This window comes from Danio rerio, chromosome 11 (genome assembly GCF_049306965.1).
Source record: "Danio rerio strain Tuebingen ecotype United States chromosome 11, GRCz12tu, whole genome shotgun sequence".
Classification (NCBI taxonomy): domain Eukaryota; kingdom Metazoa; phylum Chordata; class Actinopteri; order Cypriniformes; family Danionidae; genus Danio; species Danio rerio.
This window is the reverse complement of record NC_133186.1, coordinates 26,524,805-26,549,486: the sequence shown is the minus strand read 5'-3', so window position 1 is coordinate 26,549,486 and position 24,682 is coordinate 26,524,805. Positions and strand designations below refer to the sequence as shown.

General features: G+C 33.8%; 2 protein-coding genes and 1 long non-coding RNA gene across 10 annotated transcripts in view; 2 read left to right on the top strand and 1 right to left on the bottom strand.

The window, feature by feature from the left end:
• The window catches only part of mxra8a (matrix-remodelling associated 8a), a 28,816-nt gene extending 16,603 nt beyond the window's left edge, over positions 1–12,213 (top strand). For 2 of the 4 annotated variants that reach the window (XM_068224192.2, XM_073916018.1), the window contains 5 exons: positions 6,039–6,200; positions 8,187–8,244; positions 8,335–8,414; positions 8,501–8,575; positions 10,073–12,213. In XM_068224192.2, the coding sequence (XP_068080293.2) occupies positions 6,039–6,200; positions 8,187–8,244; positions 8,335–8,414; positions 8,501–8,575; positions 10,073–10,098 (401 nt within the window). In that variant the 3' untranslated portion in view covers positions 10,099–12,213. 4 annotated transcript variants of the gene reach the window in all.
• Positions 5,760–15,180, bottom strand: LOC141376606 (uncharacterized). Its single transcript, XR_012387164.1, has 3 exons — positions 14,380–15,180; positions 6,345–7,082; positions 5,760–6,252 (listed from the first exon to the last, which is right to left on the bottom strand). It is a non-coding gene; the product is annotated as an uncharacterized lncRNA (long non-coding RNA).
• Positions 14,501–24,682, top strand: part of dvl1b (dishevelled segment polarity protein 1b) — a 120,074-nt gene continuing 109,892 nt past the window's right edge. For 4 of the 5 annotated variants that reach the window (XM_005169298.6, XM_073915991.1, XM_005169297.6 and 1 more), the window contains exon 1: positions 14,501–14,945. In XM_005169298.6, coding sequence (XP_005169355.2) covers positions 14,776–14,945 — 170 coding nt within the window. In that variant the 5' untranslated portion in view covers positions 14,501–14,775. 5 annotated transcript variants of the gene reach the window in all.

Here is a 24,682-nt window from a genome sequence, read left to right as displayed (position 1 = left end):
TGCAGGGTACAGGGTAACTGTTTTTCACAGGTTACAATTACTTAATGGCTATGTTTTAGGAAAGTAGTAGGCAGAATGTCCTTTTCTTACAGAGAGTGTGGGTGGTATATTAGAAGGAGCAATATATCTGCATATATTTTGCATTTGTAGTGGTTCCTAACAAAAATTATCAATTTATAATTATGGGACAGGAGCAATTTAGGGCTAGTAATCAGGTAAATTGGTTAAATAATGATGTGATTTGAAACAGGTGATGTCAACAGGGGATTGTCATTATGATTTGGTACAAAAGCAGCATCCAAGAAAGGTTTAGTATTTTAGGAGCAAACATGAACCGAGGATCGCCAGTTTGCCAACAAATATGTCAGTAAATTATTGAAAAGTTTAAAAACAAAGTTCCTCAAAGAAAAATAGGAAGATGTTTGGATATTTCACCTTCAACAGTGCATAGCATTATTAAAAGATTTAAGGGATCTAGAGGAATTTCAGTGCATAAAGGACAAGGGCGAAAACCTAAGCGAACAACTGTGATCTTCGAACCCTCAGGTGGCACTGCATCGAGATTCAATGTGTTTTTTGTTAAAAACAAAGCAGTGAATGTCTTTAAATCCAAATTGACCAAAAGGAAATCAAGGAAGTTAGTGAATTTAAAAACCTAGGTTTCATTTTTGACTTGAAGCTTAAGTTTGATGCCCATATTAAGAAAACGTCTAAAACTCTTTCATTCATTCATTTTCTTGTTGGCTTAGTCCCTTTATTAAACCGGGGTCGCCACAGCGGAATGAACCGCCAACTTATCCAGCAAGATTTTACACAGCGGGTGCCCTTCCAGCCACAACCCATCTCTGGGAAACATATCCACACACACGCTCATACACTGGACAATTTAACCTACCCAATTCACCTGTACCACATGTCTTTGGACTTTGGGGGAAACCGGAGCAGCCGGAGGAAACCCACGCAAAGGCAGGGAGAACATGCAAACTCCAGATAGAAACGCCAACTGAGCCAAGGTTCGACCCAGCGACCTTCTTGCTGTGAGGCGACAGCACTACCTACTGCGCCACTGCCTCGCCCACGTCTAAAACTACTAAGACAAATTTAAACTGCGTTTTTTATGATAAGACTATACTGTATATATCTCTTAAAGCAGCGCAAATGTGTGTGCATGCTATGACATTATGACGTATGTGTTATTTAGCAATATTCTTGGGTCAAGCTACTCAATCAGTTGTTAAGCATGTAATGTCACTTTACAAACAAACTTTAAAAGTAATCGATCAGAGACCAATAAAATGACATCATTGTCAAATTCTTAAAAAATATAACTTGTTAGGTTTTGATGGTTTTTTAAAGTTTTTCATTTTTAAAAACCATGTTTAAGTGTATACATGGTCTTGCCCCTAAAGTAGTCTGAGTTGATACATAAATTTAGCAGTGATAGGGCAAAGACTAGGGGGGCAGTGTGTGGAAATTGTAAAATCTGCAAATGCACAACCATTATGGGTCAGTCCTTCTTTTCAGTGAAAGGTTCACATCTGTGTAATGCCATGCCTGTTAATTTAAAATCACTATCAGAACTTACAGCTCTGTGGCTCTGTATATACTGTACATGTTTGCTGCATTGTCTGTGTGTTTTTTTTTTTATAAAGCCTAATCAGGGATGGGGGCTGCAAATTAGCTTTTTGCCATGTGCCCTATGTTCGCAACATCGGTTGTCTTTGTATAACAATGTCAAGTGTATTGTCCCTGTTAAATAAACAAACAAATTAAAAAAGCAAATAAAATCAAGAACCTGGCACTACATGAGTTTAGGACTACTTTGGCAAATCTTTGTCAAGTATCACGATTTGGTGTTACATCCTCAAATGCCAGTTAAAACTGTACTGTGCCAAAAGGAAGCCCTATGTTAACAGTGTCTAGAAGCGATGTCAGAAAGGATTCCAGTTGCAGATTTGATGCTTAAGAAACATAAATTATTATCTTATTATGGTAACAGTTGGAAAAACGTCATGCTCCTTGATATTTTTTGTGGAAGCCATGATACATTTTTATGATTATTTAAGCGGGATTTATTAGAAGCATAATTATTGTACTGTATAAAATTACATTGAATGTCATGCTTTTTAAATAAGTATTGAACTGTGTTTTGTAATGTATATGTATAACAGGTAATTAACTATTCTTATTAGTCTTACCACACACACAAAAAAATTAAACAGTAGTATAAGATCTTAAGCAGCAAGCTTATTTTTTAGGTTTTCAGTCATGGCTCCAAGCATAACAGCCGCTAAATGATTTTCCACATCCCATAATACTTCTTTTCTCAGAACTATGATGTCATATTTTGTCATCTCCTGTCGTCATTTTAGGCTTCGTGTCTTTATTATGTCTGCATCACAGATGAAGTGGTGCAACTTTGGCTTATTTATTTAATTTATGAAATTTTCCTGTGGAAGCAATTCGACTCAGTCACTCAGTAAAATAAACCACACAGTACCTCCCCATTCCTCCCTCTGTTTTCCACCACTTTTCTTAGTTAAGCCCATGTAGTTCTGCCAGGAAAATAAGCAGATCTCATTCTGGCTGAAAACACGTGGCAGTTTCCGGTCTTTCTCACTGAATTTGGAGTTGCAATTAAAAAAACAAGTTCACTGAAAACTAAACGTCTACATTTTTGTTTGATCATCTTGTCCAAAGCCATTTAGAATGCATGTATTGTAGATATTTGTCAGTGTGTGTATTTTCTACAACTTTGCCTTGACTTTAGTGTTGCCAACACAAGTTTCTGTTCAGGATCAGGCATTGCACAGTGCACTCTCTCACCTCAACATCTGTTTACAACTAATGCCAGATCTCTGCTTCTGCAGTCGTCTTCAGATGAGGGTCAAGCCCTCGCATGCTCACGTTTACAGGTTGCTGTGCCAAGGATGAAAATGCTGTATAAAGGTCAAGAAAAAAAGAAGACACAACCACATGGCAGTTCATAACAATGTTTTCTTTTTTTTTTTTTTTTTTTTTTTTACATTTTAATGAAATATGAAAAAATTATATACAGATATACAGAGATGCCTTTTATCATTAAACAAAATATACTATCAGGACTTACAAAAAAAAAAAAAAAAAAAAAAAAACATGCTGTTACCAAATAACCATTTGTTCCATATAGGCAGTAGCTCTTCAGATGCCTTTTGATGTTCCACACATACCTTGAAGGAGATTCTTGGTTTGACTGTTAAGCAAAAGTGTCAAGAGGTTCGGGCCATTCTGTAACCAGATTAGCCCCATTGTGTAGCTCTCATACTCCATACTATATTTTAAAGTCAGGTATGCATCTTTTGATCATAAATTTATCTTTGAGAATTAGTGTTTTGTATTGACTGAATAAGTTGGCATAATACACATTTACCTGACTAATAAATTGTTATGTTTTGAATTATTCAAAAAGATTTTGTGTTATTATCTCTAGTAGATTACTTTAAGTCCATAACACCACAAGCTCCTGTGCAGATTAGTAACAGACACACGATAGACGGAGCAGCGTGGCACGCTATACGATGTTCTTAGAGCTTGGACTAACACATTGACGTTAATTCAAGTATACTTAGATTGTAAAAGGCTAATAATGGGTTTTCTATTTAGAACAAAGTATTGTTGAGACTAGTCTAAATGTGGGTAGGCCTTCATCTCTAAACTTATAATACTATTTAAATAATTTGGAGATTATTCAAATTTACTAATAGTTTAAGTAAATTAGTCTGCTTGATTTTATGGTAATGATCATTGTATGAGTAAACAGTTTTGTTTTGATTTAATAGATAGCAGATCTATGTGTGGACACAAAAAATATTATGAACTCAGTATATATATTTTTATATTAGTGTTGGGCCGTTATCGGCATTAACGTGCTGCATTAATGAGAGACTTTTATCCGCTATAAATATCTATTCTATCTAAAGAATAATCTATTCCCAAAGTTGGGCTGGGAGCTGGGTCTATTCTACGCAAGATATGATCACTTTCACCTAGATATTTTAGCGCAGATGTATACATGACCTGAATCAAGTCAGCAGGATGCTTGGCTTTAACTGCAATTGAGCAGTTTCACTTTAACTCATGAACATTTCATTCATGCCCCATGACAAACTGGGGTATTAGACCCAAATAAGGAGTAAGGACTGGTCAGAATGTTATGGAATTTAATAACGCACGCCAAATGGAAAGAAAAGTGTGTTTGTGTGTGTTTGTGTGTATGTGTGTTTGTGTGTGTGGCCTGAGAAACCCATTCTCAAAGACTTTCTATTTGGGTAGCACACATATTCTGAATGCCTTCGGCAGAATTCAAATGAATTCAAATGAACCATCTTATCTAGATAAGTCTAGATCAATTATAAAATTAATCTATGCACACCTATTTTATATATATTGTAAAACACAACATAAGACAATAAATGAATCAAGCAAAAGCTCCATGAGGTTGTACAGCCCACTTGGAGGTGAAGTGTAAAGTAACATATGTTGATGATTCAGTGATTGTAAGTCTACTACAACAAGGAATTGGGGCATAGTCCTGTTGTGTAAGAATTTACTTCCTGGTGTGATAGATTTTCTCTCCAGTTGAATGTAAATAAAACAAATGACATGATGATAGATTACAGGAAGTCTTCTCCTACCCTCAGCATAACAAATATTAAATGCTTGGACATTGAAATTGTTGATACACAATTTTTAGGGGTCATTATCGACAACATGTTGACATTCCAACATAACATTCAGCCTGTCTATAAAAAAGACTTCAAAAAAGTCGGAGGAAACTTCAATCGTTGAGGGTTTGTTCCATGATGACACTGTTTTATGAACAATTTATTGAATCTGTTTTATCTTTCTGCACCGTTGCTTGGTACGATAATCCGAGTCTGTCAAATAAGAACAGGTTGAGTAGCCTTGTTAAGATGACAGGCAAGATCATCGGTTTTAACCAGACTGGTTGAATGGTAATTTACCGTAATTATGTTTTACAGAGAGCTCAGGGTATCCTATGCACCCCGGATCACCCATTGTACTCTGTTTTAGCACATCTTTTTAGAGTTTCTATTTGCAGGACAATTGGAAATAAAAATGTATTTTACAATGATGGCCATTAGGTCATTAAATGAGTCCAGCGAGGATGCATATAAAAATGATGTATTGTATGTTTTGTGGTAATAATTTGGTAAAGGGACTTACAAGTTTTGTAACTTACAAAAGATCATATGCGTTAGTTTCCTATTAGTCAAATGCAATGTAATTTACTAATGCCAGTTACACACACAATGTTAGCTGCGATTTTCACTTGCCAGCAGTCTAAAGGAAATTGCAAACAAACACCTAAAATCAGTGACAAACAGCTGAAAATTACAAATATGGCATTTTAGTAATTGAAACGCAGAATATGGGCTACTGATAACAATTCCAGTAGGTTTTAATTGTTTCATAGACATTCATTTTGGATGAAAGCATTTGCTAAATGAGTAAATACAAATGTCCAACAGAAAATCAGCAAGTATGGTTTCTATGAGTAACCATTCTTACTCATTATCCTTTGGCTTAGTCCCTGATTTGTCACAGCAGGCCTTCTACAAGCAACCGTTCTCTCCTTCATATTTCTCTTTTTCAATGCAAATCAGATTCAGAAATCTGTTTTTCCTGAACATTATTTTCAATGATTAGCCATTATTTACATATTGTGTTAGTTTCCTGGCAAGTGTTGATTTTATTCCTTTTACCACATGGGATGGAGAACATTTTCATGTTGAAAGAATAAAATATAAATAGCATTTGATCTTGGGTCATTTTTAAAACCCTCATGAAATCAGATGATGATTAAATATCTAACACATCTCCTTCAAAATAGCTAAAGATTTCATTTCCACAGTAGATGATTCTGTGTGTCTGTAAACTATATTAGTAACACAGAGCCCTCTGGTGGTTACTGAAAAAACAAAAAGCATCAAGTTCAAGGCCAAACTCCTCATGTTCTTGATCATCTTCTCTTTTAGACACCAATTTGGTGGAAGTGCCTCCACATGTTATCAACGTTATCCTATCAGAGCAAAGGACTCACTTCCTGCAGCAGCTGGGCTACATCCTGGCAACTCTCCTCCTATTGGCCCTCATCATGCTGGCTATCGTTCTCCTCACACGACACCGGAAAAAACAAGGTTACTGTTGTTTTATTGGTCTCATCCATCTGTTGATTTCCATGTTATTGCTCTAAAATGAATATAAATATCTCTCAAGTACATAAATATGTATTTATAATGTAAATTTATGCGTCATGGTGGTGTAGTGTGTACTGCTGTCACCTCACAACAAAAAGGTCGCTGGTTCGAGGTTGGCAGAGGTTGAGAGTTTACATGCTCTCCCCATGTTCACGTGGGATCCCTCCGTGTGCTCCACTTTCCCTTACAGTTCAAAGACATGCAATCAATACAAACAATACAGAAAATGATATGATTTGAATAATAATAATATCAAATTAATATTTATTGACAATGCAGTAAAAATAAAAAATAAAAATAGGTCCCACTTTATATTAAGTGGCCTTAACTAATATGTACCTACAAAGGAATTGATAGTTTGTTACAATGTACTTATTGTGTAAATACATGTATTTACTATGTACTTATGCTTGATTCAATACATGTATGTAATTACATCTGTAATTAAATTTTGTAATTACATTTGTAAATACACTGTTTACCATCCCTTACACCATAACCCACCCTTAAACCTACCCATACCACCAAACCTGTCCATAACCCAACCTCTATCCCAACTCAAAAGCACCCCGTGTTCTCAAATATATTATAAACACAGTAAGTACATTGTATTTATTTTTTTGATGTAAATACATAGTAGTTAAGATCACTTAATATAAAGTGGGACCGAAAAATATAATGCAGTATAAATACAATAGTTAAGTTTTAAACATTTTACACATTTAACATTTTTAAAAGATCACACTTAGCTGATGATTGGTAATAATCTTGTCTGGCATGCTGTCCCGGGAAAGAGCCCTGAGCTTATAAGATCCTCGAGCCCTGTTAGCAGGGAGAGAGGGGAGTTTGAGATATAGGGATGCTAAGGAGAGATATACGGCTTGCTAAGAGCTTGACTATGATGCCAATTTGGAATGTTCAATTTACTTTGATTGCATGTTGTTTGGACTGTGGGAGAAAAGCGGAGAACCCAGGGAAAACCCACAGTGAGAATGAGCAAACTCTGCACAGAAATGTTGATTGGTTTAGTAGGGACTTTCAACAGAGACATTCCTAATGACTGGGCCACTGTGTCGCCCATCTAGAAAGAAGTAGAGGTGGGTAGGGGGATTCTTCAAGATGAAGATACTGAGATAAAAAACTCTGTTTTTGTATAGTGATTTAGGAATCATCTGATTGGTGCATCAATCACAGGCTAATGCGGGACCTGATATGAACAATCATAAGCATGTGATCCTGTCGAAATTAGTAAATAAATTAACTTCACTTAAATATATTAGCCGTATGAATAATAGCTGGGATTAAGTTATGCCACAATAAACAAACAGAACTATATATTGAACTATACATAATAAAGCTCATAATCACTGGCTTATAAATATTTGTAAAAGCATTAGATGTGTACACCATTTCAGAACTTTTATCATGGACACAAAACTTTACCAATATACGTAACATCAAAAGCATTTTTTGCCTGCTTAACCTTGCAAACATCCTGATAAGTGTGAATAATCAGCAAACATTTTTAAACACGAGCAAAATATTTAACTTTAGCCTACATAGATCAGCTTATCAATGAGTGAATCAGAGAGAGCATGCTTAATCAAACACATGACATCAATCACAATTTAACTGCCAAACCTTTTTTTTAATGTCATCAGGGCTACTTTATTCTGAGAGTGGCCTGTTTCTGATAGTACAAGCTCGGGCTGAATGTAGATACACAACTACACAGAGAGTGGAACTGCCATGCATACAATAACTATGAGCTGAGACCGGCTGATAGAGGAAATAAAAATGTGTTTAGATTGAATCAACCCAAAAGTGCTTGCTATCTGAGTACTGTTGTGTTTGTATGCTCAAATATTCTTTTTACAGCAAACTTGATTTAAAATCTGCAGATATTATATTTTATTTCAAATTTAGGCCAAGATTATGATCCACGGAAAGTTGAAAGCCCACCTTTACCGACGGTGACGTATGTGTGAGTATCACAGATCTTAAAATGTCATCTGTGAACATTAATTGTCTAATAAATATATGATTAACTGTTTGTGTTTCATACATCTAGAAGCCCCACGTCAAGTGTTAAGAAAGAATGTGAGCGTAGCTACTCAGACATGAGGCCAAGCATGCAGGAGGAAACAAAATTGGGTGAGTTTACCTCATATTTCCTTCAAATATGCTGCATCACCTTTGAAATAGACTTGAATTTGTGTATATGCCTTTTGTTTCCTTAGACTACAAGAACAATCTTCTGAAGGAAGCAGAAATGTCCAAAATATGCTCCCCAAAAGCCATTGACCTGGACAGAGGTAAAATCATTGATTGTGATTGACTTCTGCCATTTGTCTTAGTCTTTAAAGGGGTTTACAGGTCTAATATGTGCTTCACTTCAAAACATATACATTTAAAGTGTACCAAGACAACTAGAAATACTCCACTACTTGACAAAAGTCTTGTAATTGATCCCAGTTGTAGGCACAACAAATAATAACTTGACTTCTAGTTAATCATTTGGAAAAGTGGCAGAAGGTAGATTTTTGCAATGAATCATCTGTTGAACTGCATCTCAATCATCACAAATACTGCAGAAGACCTATTGGAACCCGCATGGACCCAAGATTCTCACAGAAATCAGTCAAGTTTGGTGAAGGAAAAATCATGGTTTGAGGTTTCATTCATTATGGGGGCCTGCGAGAGGTCTGCAGAGTGGATGGCAACACCAACAGCCTGAGGTATTAAGACAATTGTGCTGCCCGTTACATTACAAAATACAGGAGAGGGCAAATTCTTCAGCAGGATAGCACTCCTCATACTTCAGCCTCCACATCAAAGTTCCTGAAAGCAAAGAAGTTCAAGGTGCTCTAGGATTGGCCAGCCCAGTTACCAGACATGAACCTTATTGAGCATGTTTGGGGTAAGATGAAGGAGGAGTTATTGAAGATGAATCCAAATAATCTTGATGAACTCTGGGAGTCCTACAAGAACAATTTCTTTGCCATTCCAGATGACTTTGTTAATAAGTTATTTGAGTCATTACAGAGATATATGGATGAGAGTCATGGGAGTCAAACACAATATCAATTCTTTTTCCACTGCAGCATGACTTTATATTCTATACTGTACATTATTTCTGTTAAGTGACAAGACTTTTTTCTAAGCAAAGTCAGAGCTTACTGTCCTAATTAAATCATTAAAAATCAAGGCATGATCATTTTATTATTAATCTTTGCCTTTCATATAAGCCGACTAGAAGTCAAGTTATTATTTGTTGTTTCTAAAACTTGGATAGGCAACAGGATTTTTGTCAGGTAGTGTAGACTAGAAGGATGTGACTCTTGAGACTTTTTTTCAAACTATCATAAACATGATCAATCATTATGAACTTAATTGTAGTGTGACACTAGACTTACTGCATTTCTTAGGTTTGTGTTTGAGTAAATGGTAATATTTGGTGTATTTTATAACAGTCTGATAACATTTGTTTCAGATTTCAATTAAAAATTTTGTTATTCTGGTCCTTTTCCCCATTCATTCCACCAAAAACCGATTTCTTCACCTCTTTCTGAAATGAAAACATTGGTATAGGTGTTGTCTAAAAACAAATATAATCATGTCTAAAAACATGTCACCTTTACGCAATATAAATACTCTAAAAAACAGCATTTTATTGTATTTGAGTTATTTTGAATAAATGTCTTTAGTAGAGAATAAAACCAACATTTTGTGTATGTATCAATGCTATATTGTGTGTGTGTGTCCAAATTCACACCATCTCTCTCTCTCTCTTTCTATTTTTCTCTTTGCAGAGATGGAAAAAGCTTCTTGGAAATGAGAGGTACTTTGCCACTGGCTGGTCCAGGGGCAGATTGAAAATGGAAGAAGAATGAAATGCTGAGAGGCAGGAGTGTGGCAAGGGAATAAGAGGAAAAGGAGAGAGGGACACAGCTGTACAATTTTTTTTCTGACTCAAGATCCTCCATTGCTCTCGTGAAGCTTGCAGGAAGCAAAAGAGTCTCACCAGCAGTATTTCGGATGACTGATATATTAAAATAATGGCAAACGAACATTTTACAGCACTAATAATAACACAGTCTGCATTTTATTCCCTACATTTGTCACACGCTTTATGAGTGAGAAGTAAACACACACAGACTGATGTGTCCTGAGTGTCTGAATGTTTACAATGGGAGATTTACACTAACTGAGAACGAAACATGTCTGTGACACAAATATATAGCAAACTTAAAACGGTATAAACTTCTTATTTGATATGGAATCAAATACCGTGCAACACTTTTACAGTTTTAAGGTGATTAATTTGGTAATTAAATCAGTATGGCCACAAATATTGCAAAAGCTATAGCAAAATCACATCTTTTTTTCTCAGCAGGTTTAAACTGTGCATTCTTAAAGCTGTAATTTATAAATGTAGCATTACGCAGACATATAAACAAGGATAAAAGGGATAATTTACCCATAACTTAGCTCATAATTTAGCCCAGATTGAATCTAAACATTAAAAAAGCTTAATAAATTATGTTCTAAATGTGTAATAAAGGATAAAAGGGATAATTTACCCAAAAATAAAAGTTCTGTAGTCAATATTGTTGTTTCTTGTCTGTGTTGTCATATAAAAGCTCCTATTTTAGCCCAGAATGAATCAAAACATTAAAAAAGCTTAATAAATTATGTTATAAATGTTAAATAAAGGATAAGATGGATAATTTACCCATAATTTAGCTTATAATTTAGCCCAGATTGATACTAAACATTAAAAGAGCTTAAAAAATTATGTTATAAATGCTAAATAAAGGATAAATGGGATAATTTACTGAAAAATAAAAGTTCTGTGAATACTTACTGACTTACAAAACTCTGGGTTTCTTTCTTTTGTTAAACACAAAAGAAGATATTTAGAAAAATGTTAAAAACATGTAAGCATTGATTTCTATACTTTCCTTCTAGGGAAGTTAATTCTAAAGTCTAATTATTTTCTTATGTGTTCAACAGAAGAAAACAACTTGTAAATGTTTGGAAACACTCGAGGGAGAGTAAATAATGAGTAAAAATTCTTTTTTTGCATGAACTACTCCTTTAATTAAATCACACTCAATTATATTTTGCCTATAAAGCTGAATTTGGTCTGTTTGGTCATGTAAAAGCTCATAATTTAGCCCAGGTTGAATTAAAACATCAAAAAGGCTTAATAAATTATGTTATAAATGTTAAACCTACACTTTTACAGGTAAGCACAATTAATTTAGTCAAATTATTTCATAGTGCAAGTCAGGATAATATTGTAAACGCATTTAAATCTTTTCTTTTTTGTTCATTTTGATGACTGTTACCATTTAACAAGCTACATTTCTTTCATTTCATTTATATCCTGTCACCAACAAATACTGTTATCATTTGTATATTTTCATATTAACTTTACAAGCCTTACTAACTTCTTTGTCACTGTTTGAATATTCTATTAGTTCAATGTATTTGCTTCCATGCTCTCTTCTAACCGCCAGCTTTGTGTTCATTAGCAAACAAGTTAGAGTGAAACTGATGCTAATCCATTAAGGTACAACATGAAGTCAATTTTATTTTAGCAGCTTGTACACGGCTGTGTATATTCATAGCCGTGAACATTTCTTCTCTGGGTTACTCAGATCTGTGTTATGCGTAGTTGTATCTTATTAAGGTGAAGCTATGAAGCAATGCTTATGCCTGTTATGATCATTTCATGACACTTTAACTGCCCTTTGAATTTCTTTAAAGCTTCCGTGTAAGAATTTCACAAGGTTGCAGGAGGAATTTTCTGGTTTGATGCTATATAATGGATGCTTGATTATTCTCATCCTGAAGCAGTTTTAGTATTGATGACCTTATTTTCGAGTTCGCTGCCATGTTCAAAGCAGAATCAAATAAATTCAAATAAAAGTTAACCTCTGGATTACTTTGGTTTGATGTAGGTTTTTTTTTTCAGTTCATATTACATTGTAGGCTCAAGTGCATCAATAGGCTTGATGTTTTTGATACTGGGAAGAGATGTTATAATTCAACAAAAAGCAAAATGTCTAATGGACTGCAATAAGACGATGACTGTAGTGTTGCTTAATTTGATTGACATTTCCTGTGATTTTGCCTGGAGTGACATCAGGACTGTCAAAACAATAATTCAGGCATTAAAACATTTTATATTTGACGCACAGCACTGAAAAATGTCTAACACAATGTTCATATATATAATGACAAAGATCTAATTCATTATTAATAATTATTATTCAAACAAATACATTTTTTTCTGAGTGAATGTGTGTTATATGTTTATGAGAAGAATTATTAATAAAAACAGCAAAATAAACCACAAAAGGCTAAGAAATCTCTGTAATTCTTTTTTGTGACTTAAACTATAATCAAAATTACAATAAAATGATAGAAACATATAAAAACAAAACCAAATGACAAAATGACTAACCCTTAGATAAAAGTATAAAAGTCAAAATTTTGAGAAATTATTTTTTATTTCTGGGACGACGCAGTGGCGCAATAGGTAGTGCTTCACAGCAAGAAGGTCGCTGGGTTGCTGGTTCAAACCTCGGCTCAGTTGTCAGTTCTGTGTGGAGTTTGCATGTTCTCCCTGTGTTTGCGAGGGTTTCCTCCGGGTGCTCCAGTTTTCCCCACAGACCAAAGACGTGCAGTACAGGTGAATTGGGAAGGCTAAATTGTCCGTAGTGTACGTGTGTGTGTGGATGTTTCCCAGAGATGGGTTGCAGCTGGAAGGGCATCCGCTGCGTAAAAACATACTGGATAAGTTGGCGGTTCATTCTGCTGTGGCGACCCCGGATTAATAAAGAGACTAAGCCGACAAGAAAATGAATGAATGAAACAAAAGAAACTATTTCAGCTACTTCACCAAGGAATTATAATAAACTATGAACCATAAAATATGACATAATTTATTAAATATAAAGTAAGTAAATACAAATGTATTCAAAAACAAACAAACAACAAGATGACTAACACTTTGTACAGATAAAATTATACAAATCAAAATTGGGAATTTTGAGAAATTATTTTTTAAATTCTATGAACCATAAACATAATTTAATAAATGTAAAGAAGCAAACATTAATAGCTTTCGGATATGACACTGCCCAGTTGTTTCCTTTTTTTTGTGCACCATATAAAATTAATTACAAGCTTGATTATGAGCAGCGATAAATATAAACTAAAAACAATGAAACTACAATCATTTTGGTAAATGAAACAACCAAACAAACAAAAAAAAAAAAACATTAACAGAAAGAAAAACAAGAAACTAATTTAATTTCGACTAGTTCACCAAGGAATTATGTACAATTTTCATTTAGTTACATTTAAAATAGCAGAAAATAAAATAAAAATAAAAAGGTCAGACTAAATACAGATCCAAAAACAAACAAACAACAAAATTACTAACACTTTTTTTTAGATAAAATTATACGAATCAAAATTGGGAATTTTGAGAATATTTTTTTTAATTCTATGAAACAAAATACAACATCATTTAATAAATATAAATAAGCAAATGTTAAGTAAATTGCTTTCTAATATGATTGACAGTTCCCAGTTGTTTTCTTTTCTTTTTTGTGCACCACAATTCATTAATAACTTGATTATATGAGCAGCAATAAATAAAAACTAAATCTAAAACAATGAGGGGGTGTCACATTTACTACACTTATATTAATTTGTATATACATTACATTTTGATTCATACAATGCCACACAAAACTATGGAAGTTTTTTCCTAACAAAATAAAAATAAAAATTCAAATGCCTAAAATCAAATAATAAATCAAACTCTCAAAACAACTACCCAAATAATAAATCAAATGCTCAAACTATAAATCAAATACTCAAATCCACAACACAAATGACAAATCAAAACCTCAAACTGGCATTGAAAATGGTGAATCAAATAATCCAACCGACTCAGCAAAAGGTGAATCAAAACATCAACCCTTGTTAGGAAACCTTAAACATTGTTAGGAAAAAACCAACATATAAAACAAAAACAAAAAAAACGAATTTAAATAATTATATTTATATATTTTTTAGTCAAATCATTTTAATTTACCGCTTCATTTCCCGCTGCCGCTGGAGTCCAGACTGGCCATGTCTTGTCTTCTGTCTACCGCACGATGGCAGCACTGCGCCGGAGAACAGCTCGGATATTCCAGCCTGATTCTCTCAAGGATGTGAACCTTTCCTTCCTGTTTCAGTAACACAGGCAGCAAAACCTCCGCATAGTGAGCCGCACCAGACATCTATCAGGCCTCCATAATGGCTCTGCTCTTATCCCTAGCTTTAAAATGTCGCTTAATCCATAGCTTCAATCGCGCCAAACGCGTGATTGCGTTCATTTAGCATCCATCATCCCAGACCTTTTTATTTATTGTCGCCGCACGTCTGGACTGGCAGGCAGCATCAGGAACACGCGCTGTTCTCCGGCAATTGTTCTCACCATATTCTCATGGCGGAGACTAAAATCATATACCACATAGACGAGGAGGAAACTCCCTATTTAGTCAAACTGTCAGTGGCTCCGGAGAAGGTAACTTTGGCGGATTTCAAAAATGTCCTCAGCAACCGACCGGTCAACAGCTATAAATTCTTCTTCAAATCTATGGACCAGGATTTCGGGTGAGTGAGAGGATGCCAGGTGTTATTGTGTTCCTTCATTTGTGGTATGCAGAACGAAGCTGTCATTGATGGCGGTAATGGTTTTGTCACGTTGGCACCTGCCTGTCAGTGCTGATGATGTCTGTATCAGCATCACCATCATCTCCTCCTTTGTGGGCTCAGCATCAGGACAGATAGAGTCATGTCCAATATGCTGTAGCGCGACGTACAGTCCGTCTCTTTGCTTCTGTGATTTGAATTTTGAACTGGTTTGTTTTGCATGGTAACCGAAGTTTGACCTTTCAAGACAACCAGCATTAACTGGCTAAAAATGATTGACTCCTGATTTATTTGTATATTATGGACTTCTTGTTGTGTCTGTGTTTTCTGTCAGCTTATATTGTTGATTTATTTTCTGTCAGCTTATGAAATCTTTCTTCGCTGGATTACTGGGATAAAATAAATAGGAATACATCTTAGCTTGGCCAAGCTGTTGTTAGGGTGTGTTCACACTTGTAGTTCGGTTCTCTTGGTCCTGCTAAGAAAGATTATGATATATTTGCACTTGGCGTTCACACTGCTCATGTTTTCGATTTAAGGCTGAACCAAAATATACAATATTTTACATTTTGTAGTAAAGGTTTAAGCATAAATTGTGTGCTGTAATTAGCATTGGGTAAGTTGAACAAAGTAATTAATCACTAATTACAAAGTACTTCATTAAAATTGTTTTTGAATTATTTTTCTAATTACTCTGTCTGAAAAGTTATTTAGTTACTTCTTTAAAAGCCTTTAAATCTCAGTGCATAAACAATATAAATAAAACTCTTTAAATACTTCAAATTTGAGTCAAACTCATATCTATCAAAATATGAAAAGTAATAATGGCACCATTTTTCATACACATCACCTTGTTATTCTTTTCTGACTCAATTTAATAATTTCTGATTTCCTTAAGCTTGTGCAGTGGTCGGACAAATCTTTACTCTCTCTGCTGCTTAATCTGAAAAAGCTTTAACAAGAGCAGTCACAACAGAGATTGTTTTGATTGAACCAAACCTGCCAAATTTGAACATCGATACTTTGTTTTTCATGCTCTACCATTAGATTTATACAGCGACTCCGAAGGGATGTGATGGTCGGGAAAAAAATGGGTGGAAAAAAAAAATGATGAGTGATAGGACAAAAATATTTTTAAAAAATAAGTTTTTGCATTTCCTCTCAAAGATATTTGTGTTATCTCACAAAAATGTTTTGCATTATCTCACAAAACTTGTTCCGAAACACTTCCTGTTCACTTCATACATATCAATCCTCCCGTTTTTGCCGTATATATTCCCGCTCTATCCCACTATCATCTTGTTCAAGTATTTTCCCATATTTCTCCCATATTTTAATCTTAAAAACACATTGAAATGAATATAAAAATGTTTGCAATTTTCTTTCCATTAAAGCTCTGTGTCAATTGTCGGGCTTCCTATGCAACCCCTAAATCAGTGAATGCATAAGCGTTGACTGACTGATTGACGGACGCGCTTCGTATGATAAACTGATCCCAGATCAGATTCTGTACATGCCATTTAAAGAGGTGCTAACGTGCAGGACACTTTGAGTTTTGGGTGTGTGTTTACAGAAAATACACTTAATAATATGTAAACATGTCTGCAACTAATAATATTTTGATCTCAAACAGTTACTAAAGTAAAACTTTGTGAGGGAACATAAAAATATATTTTCCTATCACTCTTTTTTTTCCCACCCATTATTTCCCCACCATCACATGGCTTTCGGGTCTCTGTAGATTTGTGATGTAAATCCGAAGTCATTTTCTTTGCCTAGACCAGGGGTGCCCAATCCTTTTCCTGGAGATCTACCTTCCTTCAGATTTCAGCTGCAACCCTGAACCCTGAACACACCTGTTGTTAATTACCAAGTGCTCCTTCAGATCCTACTTATTTGGTTTAGTTGTGTTTCATCAGAGACAATAGCTGTTTCTCAATTTCAAGAACGCAGAGAACGGACTTGCGTTCTTGTGAACGAAAGAACGCACCTGGGAGACCGCGAAAACACAGAACACGTCCTCTGAGAAATGAGATGCTGCATTTTTCCTGATGGTCACATGATCTTTACACGTTTTTAACAGAAAATTATTTAAACATTACCACATTCATACGATTTAATGTTTTTCCCCTTTTCAATATATAACATGCACAAAAACCTTACAAATATACTTTGCCCAATACAAATAAAACAGATTTTGATACAAATTTCAGCAAATAAACAGCCCTAATGTGTTTATGCCTTTGTTTAAATATTTTATTAAATACTAATAAGACCAAAGAAATGATTGTTGATTTCAGTAGACATCCACCACGAGCGGTGCCAGTGATTAGACAGGAGTCAGCAATTGAGAATGTTTCATCATATAGGTACCTGGGTGTATATCTAAGTTTGATTGGTCTGAAAATACAATTCAGGTAAGAAGGGTCAGATTCATTCATTAAAACAACTGAGGTCCTTGTGTCAGACACTGTTAAAACTTTTAATGATCCTGTGGTGATTTCTGTGATCCTGTATGCTGTAAGCTGCTGGGGAAGGGGACTGTTGGAGAAGGAGAAGAACAAATGAAATATGCTCTTAAAAAGGGCAGGTTCTATTGTGGGGTGTGCACTACCCACTATAAAGGAGATGATCGAATGCTGGACAAATTTGTCATGATGAACCATGATAGTCATCCCCTTTTTGATATGGTCCAAGGGTGTGCAAGCTCTTTTTGTGCAAGATTAATTCAACCCTGGTGTTACAGAGAAAGATACTGGAAGTAATTTTTACCAACAGTGATCAGACTGTTTCACCAAAGTCACACCAGATGATTTGTACTAATTATAATCATTATTAGATATGGACAAGTGTTTACTCATTGTTTTTGGAACTGATGTATAGTATAATTGTAATTTTATTATTGTTTTTATATATATGTAACTTATTTGATCTATTTTAGTATGGAAAGCTATGCTGTGACGTGAATTTCCCATTTGCGGATTAATAAAGACAAACAAACAAACAAACAAACAATTTCAATTATTTATTATTCAATTGTTTATTTTCACCATCTCATTCAAAGAAACTCCTGAGATAAGTGAGTTCTATTCCTGAACTTAAATTATAAATATATATAATGTGCTGCGATTCAAACCTCTTTTATTCAGTCGCAATGACTTCTGGGACTTCTTGAGTGGTTTTTGTTCTCAGGTCTGCATTGAAGCATCCTCGATATCAAGAACACATCTGGGAAGTTCTTAAAGTCTTTGTTTTGGAACTGAACTTTGACGGTTGATGATGATGTTATATGAGTACAGTAAGACGCAAGATAGCTGAAGAACACATATTAAGATACAGCCATTTTGTATTAGTAAATGTTTTGATGGTTTGTGGCACCCTGTTTGATGAGGCTCCATATAAAATGCATTCTGGTGGCAGGAAAGAAGTTTTGCTGTTGGAAAGATTATCCACTCTAGTCTTGTCTGAGCAGTCTGATGTGATTGTCATCCTCTCTGTGAACAGCTGCCACTTTCCACATATAGGTTACAAAATAGGGCAGAAGTAGTAGGTTTCCTTCCAAGCAAATTGTCAGTGATAAGAGATGCTGATAAGATAAGAGATGATGAAAACGAAATATAGGACCTTATTGCAATGAGTGAGTAACATCACAATAGTGTGGCACAAATAAATGTAGCATTTTGTAAAACTGAGATTATATTTATAAATTATAAATTTTTTTATATAGATGTTTAATAATCAAATATATATTCAGAAAGGTAACTAAATGACTGTTGAATCAACAGCAGAATCAGAATGAGCTCATTGGTGAGTTTGTTTAAACACATAAGGATTTTTGGTAACACTATAATAACTGCATACTATGAATCATCTATTAAGCGTTAGCAAATAGGGAATTCGTTATCTGTTAAGCATCAACTCTACATTAATAAACGTTAGTAAGCAGTTTATAACTGCAGCTACAAATGCTCCATTCTTGACTTATAAGCACATTTATAATGTGCTTAATAATTGTTTTCATACTTTGTAAATGATTTATTTTTCATCACTAAATGAAGTATTGCATTATTTACAAAGCAGTTATATGAGCATAGTTAGTTGTTTTTTTAAGATCATTCAGAATGAGTTAGTAAATGATTAATTAACCATTCAAATTAATATTTATAATTTTTTATTATTCAGGCATATACTAATAGGCAATTTGTATCTTAATAAATGCTTTATAAAGTCAGCTTGATCTAGTTTTGTTACCTAATCTAAAGTAAGGACTATTTATGCTTTATAAATCCCTTTTAAATGACAATTAAAGGGTCAGTTCAATACTAAACAGGAAAAAAAAAAACATAAACGACTTTTCTATCATTTAAAGACAAACGAAACGAAACTGGTAAATATTTGCAATCTTAACTAAAATAAAATTACTGTACAGTTTGAACATTGCATATATTTTTTACTGTTGTTGTTTTATCCAATTTGATGCCATATTTAGACACTACTGTTATTCAGCAATGTTTAAACTACAGTAATTTTGCTTTTTAGATAAGATTGCAAAGATTATTGTTCATTTGATACTGAGGCTTTAATTGCCATTTATAAGGGATTTATAAAGCATAAATAGTCCTCACTTTAGATCAGGTGACAAAACTGCATGAAGTCGAGTAAATAAAGCATTTTTTAACAGAAGCAATTAACTATTAGTAGTTGCCCGATTAATAATATATACAGTACATGTTGATTACAATAGTTTATTAATCATTTATTAACTCATTCTAAATGATCTTAAAAACTTCCAACTACTCTTAAATACAAATGGTTTGTAAATAATGCAATACTGAATTTAGTAATGAAAAATCAACCAGTCACAAATGATAAAAGTACAATTATTAAGCACATTATAAAAGTAGTTATAAGTCAAGAATACAATATTTGTAGCTGCTTTTAGAAACTGCTTACTAACGTTAATTAATGTAGAGTTATTGCTTAACAAGTAATAAATACAGTAGATGCTAATGCTTAATAAATGAGGGTGTAGTTTTTATAAAGTGTTACCGGATTTTGTTTTGATGTCATAACCCATAGGGGCGTAATGCAGACTTGGAAAAAACTTCTGTAAAATAAAAACATTGAAAGTAAATGAAATATAATGCTGTACAGTAATACAAGCGAACATAAAAAGAAAAATAGTAATATAAATTATATGAGTAAATGATTTGACAGAACAGGTTGAAATTTGATGAATAAATATTTGCCTTTTTGAATTATTTTATTATTATATTTAAAATATTATTATTTTGTATATAATATTATTTTATATTCCTTTGTTTGGTGACTTTTATCAATGTTTTTGTATGATTAGATTTGCTTTTAGTCAAGTATTGCTGGTGGGTTTTGTGCTTTTTTTGGTTTGCTTATTTAATAGTTGAAATACTGAAATAGAAAGATTTTGGCAAAAAAAGTCCTATTTTTGGCATGAAATGTTTTGTAACATACTGTAAAAATCCAGTATATTGTAAATAACCATTTTGTTTTGTTTATTTTTGTACATTTTAATTGTGTTGTGCGACCTTGATTTCTGTGAAGTCCATTTTTGATCTTGAAACTTTAACCCAACTGTTTAACCAGGTGACCTTTCTGACATTTGTCATTTCAATAACAGAATGCCATCAAATGATACTTGATTCACATATACCTGACAAAGAGTTTTGGTAGGGCTGTGCAATTAATCGCAATCGCAATCGTGATTTGAAATGTTGTGATTAGCTAATCGCAAAGGCTGCGATATGAGATATATACACTCAAAAAATATCTTTTTTTCTTTCAAACTAATTATTTAAAATGAGCTGAAAAAATACAGTAAGGTTTCATTGGGACAACTTAATTTTTTTATATTTTCATAAATTTGATAAAAAGTGTTAAATTAACTTAATTTTTGTTGAGACAACATAAATAAATTGTGTTGTACCCTGCATTTTTTTCAGTGTATGTCTGAAAAATAAAAGTTAGAGTAAGTTAATATCTTTTTGGTTTCTTTTGAAAACACACTGCATTTTAGCAGCTACGATACAGAATGTTGAGCTGAAGTTTGAATACAAAAGTAAATCGCAAATCAAATCTAAATCGCTATATCTGTTAAAAAAAATCGCAATAAGATGTTTTCCCCAAATTGTACAGCCCTAGTTTTCGGTATATTAACAAAATGTTTTCTGTTCTGTACAAATCAGATTTTTTTAAAAGTTTAAAGTTCTTTAGTATATGGAGATCCTGATAAAGATTCATTGCAAGGCCTGTTGCCTTAGGCTCTTCATAGCAGAAAGCATCTTTGAATTGCTTCGAAGGTCATTAGCTCACAAACTGTTTTCAAGTGCTTGATTATTACTCATTATGGCTTCTCTTGGTGTCAGACTCGGGTTAATTATTGTTTTCTTTTCTAAACCTTTAATCAGGCGTGAAGCTGTAATCATTGTTTTTATTTCTGATTGGCAAAGTTTTTTCAGGTTTAGAACTGTGTGTGTGTGTGTGTGTGTGTATGTGTGTGTGTGTGTGTGTGTGTGTGTGTGCACTTCAAGTGTAAATCAAATTCACATTATTTACGTTTTACATAATTCAAATGATTGAACTTGGACACCTTGCTTTTTTCTATAAAAGCTCCAGTGAATCTTGGGCATCCGATTTTATATTCACAACATTTTCTGACAGCTGCACAACTGAATTACAATTTCATTTAAAAACCTTTCCTGTTCAAACACTCGCTGTGACATTGCAAATTAATTTCACCGTAAGTCCTTGGGACAGTCATTCAATTGAGATGATATTATATCAATCTGAGCATCTTGGCTTTCTGCTGCTACATTAGTATTAAATCTTTGATTTTGTTACAAATATTATGCACTAAAACAATTTAAAACCCTGTTTTCTCATGAAAAAAAGATCATTTCAATTGCAAAGTACAGGTTAGCTGAACTGACAACAATATCCTCTCTGAACCTTTCCATTTGCATACTGTCTTTCTGAAGTAAACACTTTGTTTGTCAGATACAGAACATGTGCGTGAGTTGGTAAAAAGTTGCAAGCTTATTCATGTCATTTATTTATTCCTTACTCTTTTATAATGTATAATAAACGCTTTTGTTGATTGTTATAGGCTATATGTACATGTTGACACATAGCAACTTTACACATTCTAGATAAGCTTCTAAGGATAATCAGTCCCTGACTAAACATTTGAAAGAAATATAAGAAAGAATAAAGACAAAGTATTGAATACATGGATTAATGGATGCATATGTTATATTTTAATTATACATTACAACATTGATGCTGCAAAAGGAACCTTATGAAATTGTAAATAGCTACATAAACTTTTCAGCTGAAGTTTATCATTGGCTGAAAAACAATAACTGTGCATATAGCCCATTGTTTTATGTTCGATCCACTTAAATTTGTAAAAATTATTAAGTTAACCAATTTGTGTCGGGACAACATGAAGGAAGTGTGTGGAACCTGGCATATTTTACAATGTATTTTTGTTGTGAAGTTGTAAAACTGAACAGGAAAAGTTTGAGTCTGTGCAGATCTCAATGTGCCTCCATTTTTATTTTTCGTTTTAACATAATCATATAGCTCATATTCAGTGAATTTAAATAAGAAACTTGGCTATTTAGCTAGCGTAATACCCTCATTTCACTTTTACATTTTGGATAAATATACAAGACTTAATACAAGACTTTTTACAATATAAAACCTGTAATATTTAAAAGTAACTGCACTAATGTTGTTGCTTTTGGCTTAATACACTTAATAATAAAGTAAGATGTGTTACTGCACACAGCCCAGTGAAATCAAGAGTGGCAAGCCTAATCAAGACGTTTCCTTTGCTTTACCTTGTGTGGATTTTTATCGACATTTTAAACTGTGAATGTGAGCACAGTTAAGATAAATCTATCGGTCACAGGTCAAAACATGCTATGGAGGAGTTAAAAAAGACATATATTATAAAACAAATGTTGTTGATGTTCTGTGTTTTTAAACCGGTTAGGTAACTATAAGCTTGAATTTTTGCCTTATTTGAATATGATTTTCCAATGTACAAATACTCCATGTTTGTTTTTACATATAGCTTTGACTTTTCTATTCAAACCATTAATTTGACTTCATGTAAATTAATCAAAAGACTAGTTTGATCCGAAGACTGATTCACCATGCAGATGTTTGTGCTAGTTTTTTATTAGAGCTCCATATGCTTGGCAGCAGATTGGTGTGGAATTTATCCATGTGTGTAATGTAAAGAATTATTGCATATACATCTGGACAACCCTTTGAAGCAAATAAGATAAGAAGGTTGTGCTGTGCCAGCTTTCCTGTGTGAGACTTTTAGCATAATTTCATGAATAGAAGTGGGTGAATGAGATCAAACTGAATTACCACAACGGGTTTGGAGAGTGTGCCTCAATGAGCACATTGGATATTGACTTAACCATCACACGAGGCACTTTTTTGTAAGAAAGTTCATGAAGATTAGTCAAAGAAAGAAAAACATTGGCCTGGCCATGTTAAATAATCAAACAGACTGCTCTGAAATCTGTACTCTGCTGGATGATGCTTGTAGGATTGTCCTTGTTTCAGTTCAAGACAATTCTGCACTGAAAGTAATGAGTCTAACCCATAGACAGCAATTTTCAGTGACATTTATCTGCCTCAGCAAAGTGGGTCTCATGAATTCAGGCTGGTAGATTCAAATAAAATTGTAAAAGGAGTTTTTTTCATTTTTTGTGGATTGCAAAAGGATGAATGAGTCCAAATCCACTCATTTTTAAACTGCTATGGAGAATGGACTGCATTGAACAACTCTCACGAATGGACTGCTAAGACATGTGACACTAAACTAGAGCTGCGCGATATGACAAAAAAAATCATTATTTTCATATCGGATTTAATGATTTAACATATTTTGTAAAATGTTTTAGCTGTCTCACAATATAAATAAAATAATAAGCAAAATAACAATCTTAATTCAGCATTTACAACAACCAAAGACATTACCTAGAAGTTATTGGATATTAACATCAGAAGAAAAGAAAAAAAAACAAGTTTAGAACAAGTAAACGTGAGTTAATGGTGACAGAATTTTCAGTTTTGGATGAACTCTCCTTTTAATGGTGAGTATGGTGAATTTAGGGTGAAATATCCTTTAATATATTTTATTTAGGGTAATCATTACCTGATAATCTATTGCTGGTCAGTAACGCTTTAATCGATGACTGATTAAATTTGGACATTTTAAGGTTTAGTTTGGGCTGTGAGATGCGTCCACACATTACATCATCAAGTGTGTGCAGTTCACCTTATTATGGAGTCACCCTCGTGACACTGCATATTGCGGAACGCATAAAACCCTGTTATGCGCAGATCTCCATTATATCCGCGGATGTTTTAAATAAAATTTGTCTGACAGACTGGCACGAATGGGCCTATGCAGACTCATAAATTGCGCATTAAGTCGAGACATGCGGGGAGCGTCTCCATTCATACAGCGAGCTTCTGAGCTCGCATTCTTTAGAACGAGTTTATTCTTCCGAGGTAATCTAAGAAAACTATAAGTGCTGCGAATATGATGTCGATGAGGATCTAATGGTATTGCAGATTTTTCAAAACAAATATCTTAATATTAAAAAGGAAACGTAAGGCACGGCTTTTGAAAA